The 11,829-nt window shown below is 44.9% G+C and overlaps 1 protein-coding gene across 1 annotated transcript in view; it reads left to right on the top strand.

Moving 5' to 3' along the window:
* Positions 1–760: 760 nt before the first annotated feature.
* Positions 761–11,829, top strand: part of chn2 (chimerin 2) — a 56,342-nt gene continuing 45,273 nt past the window's right edge. Inside the window, exon 1 of the mRNA XM_053494638.1 lies at positions 761–1,170. Within this exon, the coding sequence (XP_053350613.1) occupies positions 1,119–1,170 (52 nt within the window). The 5' untranslated portion in view covers positions 761–1,118. The remainder of the gene's footprint in view (positions 1,171–11,829) is intronic.

The raw sequence follows: 11,829 nt of genomic DNA, 5'->3' as shown, positions 1-11,829 counted from the left end.
GGCACCAGTGGTACAATATAATATAATACATTATAATATAATATATACACTCATATATATATATATATATATATATATATATATATATATATATATATATAGTGTGTGTGTGTGTGTATATGCGCTTCTGGAAGAATGGTCAAAAATTCCCACAAACACACTCCTAAACCTTGTGGAAAGCCTTACCAGAAGCTGGTATAGCAACAAAGGGTGTTATTAAACCCTATGGATTAAGAATTGGATGTCACTCAAATTGTGAAGGCAGGCGAGCGAATAGATTTGTCAATATACAGTATATTGTGTGCAGTGCGGTGGGTTAGCACTGTTGGAATCTGTGTGCATGGAGTTTCCTCAGGGTACGCCAGTTTCCTCCCTCAATTGAAAAACATATAGATTATGCTAATTTGTGTACCCAAATTGCACTTGTGTGTGAATAAACCTGTGAGAGTGTGTGTGTGTATGTGTGTGCCCTTCGATGGATTGGCACCCCGTCCAGGGGATTAGCCAGCTCGGCTTGTGCCCTAAGTTTTCTAAGGATAATCTCCAGCCACCCCTGGCCCGATATATAAAATATGAAACTAGATTTCTATAAGGACATAAAATGCATTAGAGACAGTACACACCAGCTACAGTGTTGTTACACGCCGCTTACGGCGCATGTGCAGAGCCGCGCGCACGCGCGCGTTCCTGAAGCGCGTGCACAGCCTCACCACACTGTGCTCGCGCTTTAAGAAGGCGGAGACCGCGGAAGAGAGAGAGAGAGAGCGCGAGCGAGCGTGTTGACTCGGCGCTCTGAAGTGGCACATGGAGCTCATACAGTAATAAATGCTCTTATACAGCGTAGCGAAAACATGACGTGACACGACACGCGGGAACTTTTAGCTCGTCCATTCATTTCCCCCCTCTCTCTCTTTCTCTCTGTCTATCTATATATATTTATATGTATTTCAAATATTTCCTTTACACGCGCGCGCACTGACGGTTAAAAGCGCAGAGTGAATGCGGCAGCGCTTGTGACAGTCGGACTGAAATTAGGTGACCGGCTGCGGTGATGGACGACCTGATCAGATCCCGTGAGCGCACGTTAATCGCAGCGGAGAGACAGTGAGCGCGGAGAGATGGCAGCCTCGAGTAACTCCAGTCTGTCAGGTTCCTCCTCCGTGTCCTCCGGTGAGTAACATTACAGCTCAGGCACTGGACACATGGATTGGAACACAGCATGCTTTCGTTTTTCTTTTTTTAAACCCCGTCTCCTTATGTTAAATAAGCTTTGGTTTCTGTTTCTTTGTCTAGAGAATGTAATGTTTGTTGCCTGTTATTCGGTGACGTTACGAGAAGCGTATGGCCCTGTGGGTTTGGCTGTTTATTAAATGTTATTAGTCAGTCATTAAAGCAGGACCGAGCACGCTGAGGTGTGTCACTCACGTACGCGTTAAAGAAACATGTCTTTACTTTACTTTGACGCAATCGATCGGAATTTCGCTCGAAGTCTCGCGCACCGCCGAAAGATAAATAAAGACCGAAAGGGTTACAAAGTTGCACGTACAGTACAGACTTGTCAATGTGCGCGAGCGTCATTTCACATGCATAACTAGTAAAGCACTCTCGACGACGCACTGCTAGACTCGGTGCAGGCTATTATTTTGGACTGTTTATATAAATAGTATACTATATAACTGAGTAGAGCCTGCTGTGCGGTTTTGTGGTTATTCTGACCCAGTACGATTCAGTAAGGTAGTTTTACAGTAATGAGCTCGTGCTGGACTGGCATGCATGGCTGTTAGACTGAGAGGTGCACGCCTTGCTGTTAAAGCAGCCACAGATTGCTGCTTGTAAAGATAGTGCTCTGTGCAAGGCACAACTCTGTCATTTATTTCTTTTTAAAAGAAAAAAAAAACGTTCAGCCTTCTTGCTATAAGCCATATGGCAGGTGCTAACAACCATAGCATTGTGACAGCCCTGACTGACAGTTCACTTTATCCACAGTATGTGTTACTGTTGAAGTAATAAAAAACATCCCGGATTATGACCATGCAATAAAGTGCAAGATTGTATCCTGGAGAGGAATGCAAAACAAAAAAAAAATCCAATTCATTTGTTTTATTTAGTTTTCATTTTGGATGTGATATCAATATCAGGGCAATGCGCATCGTGTGACACCTTATACTGGTGACATCCTCTCAGGAACTGAACCGGTTTCTTGCAAGCCATGTAATGTGCAAACACCAGAAGTGATATGCTTAGAAACAAGTGGTGTCAGAATCTCACAAGCAAGATATTTGGTGTCATCCAATATCCTACGTCTTCACTGAATGAAATATATTGTTGGACTAAATTACACAACTATCAAGTCTTCTACTATGCCAGGCTTCTGGGTATTGTCACTAATCCTGTATACCGCTTATCCGGTGTACAGAGTTGTGCGGGGCCTGGAGCCTATCCTAGAAGATTTAGGGCACAAGATGAACAATATTGACGGGATGTACCTGCTTTTTCTATTCACACACACTACTCGCAATTTGGAAACCTAGTCTGCATATCTTTGGATTGTGGAAGGAAACCCATTAAGCACCGGTAGAACATGCAAACTCCACGCACACAGACCTGAGGTGGGAATCGAACCTTCGACTCTGGAGGTGGGAGGTCACAGTGCTGCCCTGTCTTTAAAACAAATGTTCAAAAATGTTTGATTAGCAATTTTGTAATGTATTCGCAAAGGCATGGACCGTACTCCTCACGTTTCAGTGTTATGGGATGACGCATACATGATAACGGTTTATAAAAGTTTAACAGCATGTAATTATCTTGCATCTCCTTTTTTAACCAGTCTGCCATCAAAGTAAAGTTTCCTTAGGAGTGTTAAACTCTTTGATAGGTTCACCTGAGGCATTTTTGCTGGAGCTAATTTCTTTTCTTTTTTCCAAGATCAGACCAGAGCTATACATTTAATTGATCTGTCAGAGCAGAGATAATGTGCTTTTTTCACAGTCTGTTAAACATGCAAACAGATCAGTGCAAACGTTTCAGCTAATGACTGCTACGAAGGTAGAGTTGTGCATATTATTCCCGCTATGAGCGTGCCATTAAAGCTTGCGCTGTGAACCCCAGGATAGCCAATTATTTGACGAGCTGTACCCACTTTTTCTATTCACTTGAGCGACATTTCCCATTATTCATTCTATTTTAGTGAAAAATTCCATCAATGCTAAAAAATGAACTTTTTTAATTTCGCTTGTTGTCCGTGAGACCAGGGCGGCTTCCAATTTTCTGCCTCGTGTTTTATGCCTCTGTTTCAAACCCTAATTGCTCCATACCTTGCTCCATACTTGTGCAGTACGGTGAGTACATTGTAAATGATTATTATTGAAAAGGAAGCATATCTATACAGCAAATTAAAACCGAGCATTAAGCATGTGGCATGTAGGATTTTTCGACTAGTAAAGGATATAATGTGCCTTATGGGAGATAAAATTGAGCCCACTGCATGCTGCGTAATGATGTAACATTGCCTAAAGCCATAGCAAAGATGTATATGGCTAGTGTCACACTGTTTTTATAGCGTGTGAAGAGCGAACAAGCATGCAGGTGCTCAAACACATGGCGTGTGTTGGGAAAGATAAGAACCCAGGCTCCGGCTTGGACTCAGTCCATCAGAAAAGCAGAGGGAGGCTCTGGGATGGTACTGGCAGAATGAGTCCTGATAACGAGGAATTCACTGTCGAAGCAAAGGTCTTGCTCAATGGGTGTGCCAGAATCTGTTCTTTTTTGTTGTTCCTGTTTGTTTTTTTTACTGCCAGTTAATTAGATCATCACTCGTGCACAGAGCTTGCACTGTAGGAGTGTGTGATCCGTTTCGCAGTTCTGCAGGTGTGCAGGACGAAGTCGTTCCTGAGATGAAACATTTTTGCAGACGATGAACAAGTTTGCACATACACACAAACACACACTCATATCGGTCTCAGCTCAAATTTCGGTTTGTTGTGTACACCGAGATTCACGCCGTGCTTCCTCTGAAGGCTCCCACCTCCGCACACACATACTGTACATACACAGAATAACGGTTCCTCCTGCAGACAAATCCAACAGGAATGCGAGCCAAACCAGCACTGAGGTTCCTGAGCATTCCCAAATAGATTATGTTTTGTGTGTTGGTTAAGCGCTGGATTGGCGCTTGGAGAAGAAGGAAGTCTGTTGTGCCTGCGGTGTATCAAGGGCTGTGATTATTGCCGTGCCCTCGGCCCAATCTTCAAGCCGTCCCCGATGATTCTCTGCCAGGCTCCTCCTTACCCTCTCACAAGGCTATCATTATTTTCACGGAATCCCTTTTTGGCAAGAAGGTTGTACTTGACTTTCGCAGGGGATGTGATCCATACACGGTCCATTTCGTATACAAACGGGAGCCGTAAACAAGAAGAGAGCCGCGTCGGCCGGCTGTCTGCTGCGGATTTCGTCATGAAAGGAGTCTATATGCTTTGAAGAGCTCAGCTATATCAGGACACTGAGTCAGACTGCACAAATGCTAAGTGCTTTAATGTGAGGATTGCTACTACACGATGAGCGATTGTACGCGTTCATGCCAAACAGTTGAAGCCTGTCATTTGCTTCTATAAAGAAGCATCAAGAAATCAGTCCTTGGTCTTTTGTATCACATCTATGGGCTATTTTTGGACTGTGGACCAGCCAAGCCAACATCATAAAGAAGCCGTCAAGTAAAAAAATAAATAAATCCCTCACGGCCTCCCAAGAAGTTTGAGGTCTGCACAAAGCAATAAAGCTGAATCGGCCCTCTGCCTGCAGTGACAAAGCTGGAAACTAAGGGATCTGTGAATGGTATAATCTCGAAAGCCTTTCATGAGTGCACCATGGTATTTCTAGGGCTTTTCGTTTCAGTGCGAGGTTACTGTAATAGACACTGCGTGTTTTTGGTCATTTGAAGAATTTTCCACTGCGTCTCCCGTCATTCTGGTTGAAGCTTTACCAGCGGGACTCTTGGTTTAATCCTGGAGTTTTATAGGTGGTGGAAATGTTGCCGTGAAAAAGACAAAGTTTTCTGGATCGACGCTGATAAAAGCCCAGCACGTCCACTGTCTCTGGATTCATTATTAATTACAGGCATCTCTGTGTGCGTGTGAGTGTGCGCTCCGTTTCACACTCCTGGTGCTAATTAGAGTTTCGGAGTCGTCCACAGAAACGCGAGGTCCCGTGTGAATACACGCACGTTGTTCATCTCATCTCCATATACGGCGAGTCGTTTGTATAAACACGTCATCGAATCCTAGCGTGAACGCTTGGAAAAATATACCGTGGGATGAGGAAGGGAAGGGAGAGATGCGGCAGCTCTGCATAATGTTAACGTAACACTTACAGAACAGTATGATGTACAGATGGCCTCCCCACAGGAGACGGCACATGTCCCCACAAAAACCGGATCAGCGCGTGCATGTGTGTGTGTTCGAGAGGGAGAGATTGACTGAGTGTGAATGTTTGTGGGAGTCCTGGCTGCATAACATATGCTTGTGTTTTGGGAGAGAGGAGTGTCTACAACATATGCGTAGTGGTTTAAATTATGACAGTCTTCCATATTTAGCTGTGGGTTGGTTTGTTTGGATGAATTAGGATTCACAGGAGTTTTTTGTCTCTCTCTCTCTCTGTGTGTGCATGTGTGTGTGTGTGTGTGTGTGTGTGTGGTACAGGAGTTCTGTGTTCACTCTCATCCACCTAGGCTCACAGTGTGTGGTAGATAAGCGTTAGAAACTAAACCAGAGCCTACAGCACCAGTCAAGAACAGATGACACAGATCTGTGTGTGTGTATGTGAGAGTAAGGGATACAGTGTGATAGATATTAAGAGAAAAACAGGACATACTTGATGACACTCTGAGTGTTAGTCTTGTGTTTGCGCATGATATATATACGTACACACCTCACAAGCATTCAGGATCTCACGGGATATAAAACGATTCTTTAAATCCACACTCGTGTAAGTGCCTGTCTTTTCTGCAGAGCATCCCAGTATGTCCTTGGAGGGCTTTAACCAGAGCCTGTTTTACTGTGGCTGTCTGTTTTTTCCCCTAATCACAAACACTCCTCAGTGCCGTGCTCAAGCAAAGCCACACTGTCAGACACACAGACTGCTGCACAATTAATAGCTTTTTGTCCTTCTGAAGAAAACGCCGTACTGACATTCATTTCTTTTTCCCTTCCCAGAAGTGTGGAAGGACTTTTCAATATGTGTTATCTTCAAGAATTCCGTTTTGTCAAAGTTTTTTTTTTCTTTTTCTTTTTTTTCCTCCCCCCATTTCAGTGCCATTGCCATTCATGTCATTACAGCATTTCTGCCTGACATCTTCAGGCAAATCGTAAGAGCTTTAGGCCAATCCTTTATTCTCTTTAGGCCAATCCTTTATTCAACTTGCACCATTATTATCATTTTCATTAAAATACAGTCCGGTTATGTATCCGTGCACCTACTTAAATTTTAATTATCAGCACGGCAAAGCTTGCAGCCAAAAACGTACAAACACAATCGTTCGTCACAGACCATGTCTGCATGATTGCAGAATCAAAACTCTGATAATAAGATAGATGGGAAATGGTAGCAAGCATCAGGCAATTGACCAAAAAAAAAATCATACTCTTCAAGTGGTCTGCTGTAAAACAACTCAACTTGTCAAGTAGAGGACAGCATGGCTGTGCCCTTCAGCCTCCACAGACAATGCATTCTTCAAAACTAATTGAAACCTGTGCTCCCTGAGAGGCGGGAAGGAAGGCCAATCTGTGGAAAGTCTGAGTTCAGCTGGAAAATGCTTTTCAGGTACTCAGTTCCCCATGCACCAAGAAAGAGAGAATTATTACTAAAGCTTCCTCTGATGGTGGTAGATATACACCAATCTGTCATACAGTAGCATTGTGACCAACGACAGGTACAGTGAGACATTTTGTTACAATTTTGCCTGAAAGTGGGTGGGATATATTAGGCAGCAGGTGAACATTTTGTCCATGATGTTGATGTCTTGGAAGTAGGATTTGAATGACTTTGACAAGGGCCGAATTGTGATGGCTGGAGGACGGATCAGAGCAACTTTAAAACTGCAGCTCTTGTAAGATGTTCCCGGCCCTGGTAACGGTTACTGATGCACATGCGGAATGAAGACTGGCCCGTGTGGTCCGATCCAATCTCAAACTGAAAAAGAAAGGTGCACAGGTTTAAAGGTCAGAACACACAGCACATCACAGTTTGTTGTGTATATATAATTGTGTATGTTTATTCTTCCTGACTAGACTATCCAAGATGGCGCCGGTGAGGTCGGCTGCTGTCACGACTGCTCCGACCACCTTTTCTCTGTTTTTGTTCTTTAAGTTAGTTAACAGCGTTTTAAAACCGGCAAAATTACCACCATGGGGTACATTAGTTATGATAGAGACACTCTTGTTTCTATTGGTATACAATGTACTCACAATTCGACGTTTTTAACTCCGGATCCGAGCTGGCCGAGTGAGATCCTGAGGGACAACAAAGGACGCGACGCGAAGCGGCGGCCCCGAGGAAAACGAGCCGGCGTCAGAAACAGGCTGAGAGCCCGTGCACACCGCACACCTCTGCCTAGCATCCTGCTCGCCAACGTCCAGTCACTGGAGAACTAGCTCGATGACCTCAGGGCCAGGATAAAGTTCCAGAGAGACATTCGGGACTGCAATCTCCTCTGCTTCACCGAGACATGGCTGAACCCAGCGGTGCCGGACCACGCCATCCAGCCGGCCGAGTTCTTCTCGGTTCACCGCATGGACAGGACGCGGGACTTGGGGAAGTCAAGGGGAGGCGGCGTGTGTTTAATGGTGAACAGCAGCTGGTGCAACAGCGCGAGCGTTGTTCCTCTCACACGCTCCTGCACACCAAATCTGGAACTACTGTCCATCATGTGTCGTCCTTTTTGCCTTCCTCGGGAGTTTACATCGGTCATAATCAGCGCCGTTTATATTCCACCACAAGCGGACACGGACACTGCCTTATGCGAGCTGCATGAGGCACTCACACAACAACAAACACAACACCGGGACGCTGCGCTTATTGTGGCGGGGGATTTTAACAGTGCCAACCTCAAACGCGCAGCGCCGAACTTTTATCAGCACATTACCTGCCCCACCAGGGGCGAAAGGACACTGGACCACTGCTATACAACGGTCAAGGACGTCTACAAGGCACAATCTTGTCCACCGTTTGGTAAATCCGACCACGCCGCCATCTTTCTCATGCCAAAATACAAACAAAGGCTGAAACAGGAAGTTCCGGTTCAGAGGGAGGTCGCGTGCTGGACGGACCAATCGGTGGCCGCGTTACAGGACGCACTCGATGACGCAGACTGGGACATGTTCCGAAACAGCTCCGATGACGTCAGCGTGTTTACGGAAGCGGTTGTGGGATTCATCGGGAAACTAGCGGACGATACCGTAGACAAAAAAGGCCATTAAAACGTTTCCCAACCAGAAGCCGTGGGTGGATAAAACCATCCGCGACGCTCTGAGATCTCGCACCGCTGCCTACAACACGGGACTCGCGTCGGGGGACATGGAACCGTACTAGGCTGCATCATACAGCGTCCGGAAGGCGGTGAAAGAGGCGAAGCAACTCCAACAGAATGACTCTAGGAGCCTGTGGCAGGGATTAAGAACAATAACGGATTATAAAGCACCAACATCCGGTATGTTAAACGCAGACGTGTCTCTGGCAGATGAGCTGAACACTTTCTATGCTCGCTTCGAGGCTGCAGCTAAAGACGCTAGCGATGCTAATGCTAGCGGCGCTAACGGCCGCAGACAGGAAGTCACTGCCAGCACCGGAAGCGCGTTCATCATCTCAGAGCATGACGTGAGGAGAGCCTTCAAGAGAGTGAACACCTGGAAAGCAGCAGGACCAGACGGCATCTCAGGCCGCATTCTCAGAGCCTGCGCAGACCAGCTAGCATCTGTGTTCACTGAGATATTCAACATCTCTTTATCTCAGTCGGTGATCCCCACATGCTTCAAAGAGTCCATCATTGTTCCTGTCCCAAAGAAACCTCATCCTGCTTCCCTCAATGATTATCGCCCTGTAGCCCTCACCTCAGTAGTGATGAAGTGCTTTGAACGCCTGGTCAGAGACTTCATCATCTCTTCATTACCAGACACACTAGACCCACAACACTGCGCTTATCGTCCAAACCGTTCCACGGACGATGCAATCTCTCATCTCCTCCATACATCTCTCACTCACCTAGACACTCGGAGGGGGAATTATGTGAAAATGCTCTTCATCGACTACAGTTCTGCATTTAATACCATAATTCCCTCCACACTTACCACCAAGCTGGAGCACCTGGGACTCAGCTCATCAATGTGTCAGTGGATCTCCAATTTTCTGACTGGCAGACCACAGGCAGTAAGGATGGGCGGACATGTCTCAGCCTCCCTCACTCTCAGCACTGGAGCCCCCCAGGGTTGTGTTCTGAGCCCCCTGCTGTACTCTCTGTACACCCACGACTGCGTGGCCACTACCAGCTCCACCACCATCATCAAGTTTGCTGACGACACTGTTGTGGTGGGCCTGATCACAAACAACGATGAGACGGCCTACCTGGAGGAGGTTGGAAATCTGGAGAACTGGTGCCAGAGAAACAATCTCCTCCTGAACGTCAGTAAGACAAAGGAGCTGATAGTGGACTTTAGTACAAAGCAGGTGAGGAACTACCAGACCCCCGTCATCAACAGGAGCCCAGTGGAGAGAGTGGACAGCTTCAGATACCTCGGTGTTCACATCACGCAGGACCTGGCATGGTCCTGTCACATCAACACCGTGGTAAAAAAGGCCCGGCAGCGTCTCTACCACCTCAGACGCTTGAGAGACTTTAGACTGCCCTCCAAGGTGCTCAGGAATTTCTACTCCTGCACCATAGAGAGCATCCTGACGGGAAATATCACGACCTGGTTCGGGAACAGCACCATGCAGGACAGACGAGCTATACAGAGGGTGGTGCGATCAGCTGAGCGCATCATCCGCATCGAGCTTCCTGACCTGCACTCAATCTACAGCAAGCGGTGCTTGACCAAGGCCAGGAAGATCGTGAAGGACCTCAGCCACCCCAATAACGGACTGTTTACTCTGTTGCGGTCTGGGAAGCGATTCCGCTCCTTGAAGGCCAACACAGAGAGACTGAGGAGGAGCTTCTTCCCGCAGGCGATAAGGTCTCTCAACCACAACCACACCACTATGCAGAACTAACAATCTTTTCATCTTTTCATAATTGATCAAATCTATCAATCTTCCTACATCCATGAACACTATGGACAATTACACGCTCACCTTCCTTCATATATACACTACATGTCGTACGTTTACATTCTGGACCATTGCACAAAGACACTTTAATAACTTTGCACACCTACCTTCACAACTACACTACATTTTACAGTTTTACGTTTACATCCTGGACCAGTGCACAAAGACACTTTAATAACCTCTGCACAAAGACACTTTGTTCTATGCATATTTGCACACACAGCACAGTATATTTCAATTTGTACAGTAGATTTCTATTTTTGTACATCATATTTCTATTTTTATTTTTAGTTCTTTTTTTCCTAGCACATTTCTATTTTTATTTTTAGTTCTATTTTTCCTAGTTTAATTTAATTTTTTTATTTAATTTCTATCGTATTTCTTTTATTCATATTTATTTCTTGTTTGTAAACTTTAATTCTCTTCTAGGGTCAATGGCAGTCGTATAATGCATTTCACTACATTTCGTACTGTGTATGTTTGTGTATGTGACAAATAAAATTTGAATTTGAATTTGAATTGATAGACTAAGATGACACTAGTCCAGAGCTGTGTAATAATTCCAGTCCATCACAGTTTTGGGATACTCTAATCGGTTACTTGCTACTGTATGTTCTGCTGGTGTGGTAAAGTGCTGGTGCATTACAGACTGCGCTGAGCACTGGTCCTCTAGAACTGGATTTGAACATCTCTGCACTAGCCAGATATGAGTGATCTCACACATTTACGGTACTGTTCAAAGATCTTAGTCACATGCAAATAAATGTGGTAGAGCAGTGATGACTTCAAACAGCCCAGTGAACAACAACTCTTTGACTCGTGTACCTGCTTTTTTTTTTGCATGCAAACCCCATCAGCGGCTATTTATTTATTTATTGTTTTAAAGGTGGAGGCTTACATGACTTTTCTGCCACACAAATATTTTTTTTCCTTAACTTTTAATGCTAAGGAAAGCAAACTTATGTTTGAAATCAAAAAAGTTTTGGTACTGACTCAATAATAAAATGCTACAATAAAAAAGATCTATACCAAAGTTTGTACTAAAAATCATAAGGTGCCTAAGACTTTTGCACAGTACTGTATTCTATGCCGGGGTGTCCTAATTCGAAAAGAGGTGGTTGGCTAATTTGGAAACACAAAGGAGTGCATGACTTTGAACTGTGGAGGAAAACAGACTACATGGAGAAAACCCACCAAGCTCAGGAAGAATGGAGTGAGATTTAAACCCCTGGACCTGGAGCTGTGAGGCAACAGTGCTAACAGATGAGCCACTGTCCCTCCCACTACAGCACCTGGTGTTGCCAAGCACTAACCAGGCTCATCTCTGCTCTGTAAGCCATGTAAACGTTATATGTATAAAGCGGCTTTGTTGTTAGACTAGTCAACTATTCTAATTCCTAGATTCCCCCAAAATATTTTGCTTGGTAAATTTAAATACATTGAGCTCTGTTGGCTTAATTTATCCAAAATTGTTGACTTAACACAAAAAACATGTCAAGCTGATGATGGATCAATGTT

This window comes from Clarias gariepinus, chromosome 4, assembly GCF_024256425.1.
Source record: "Clarias gariepinus isolate MV-2021 ecotype Netherlands chromosome 4, CGAR_prim_01v2, whole genome shotgun sequence".
NCBI lineage: Eukaryota > Metazoa > Chordata > Actinopteri > Siluriformes > Clariidae > Clarias > Clarias gariepinus.
This window is presented reverse-complemented; position numbering and strand designations above follow the sequence as displayed.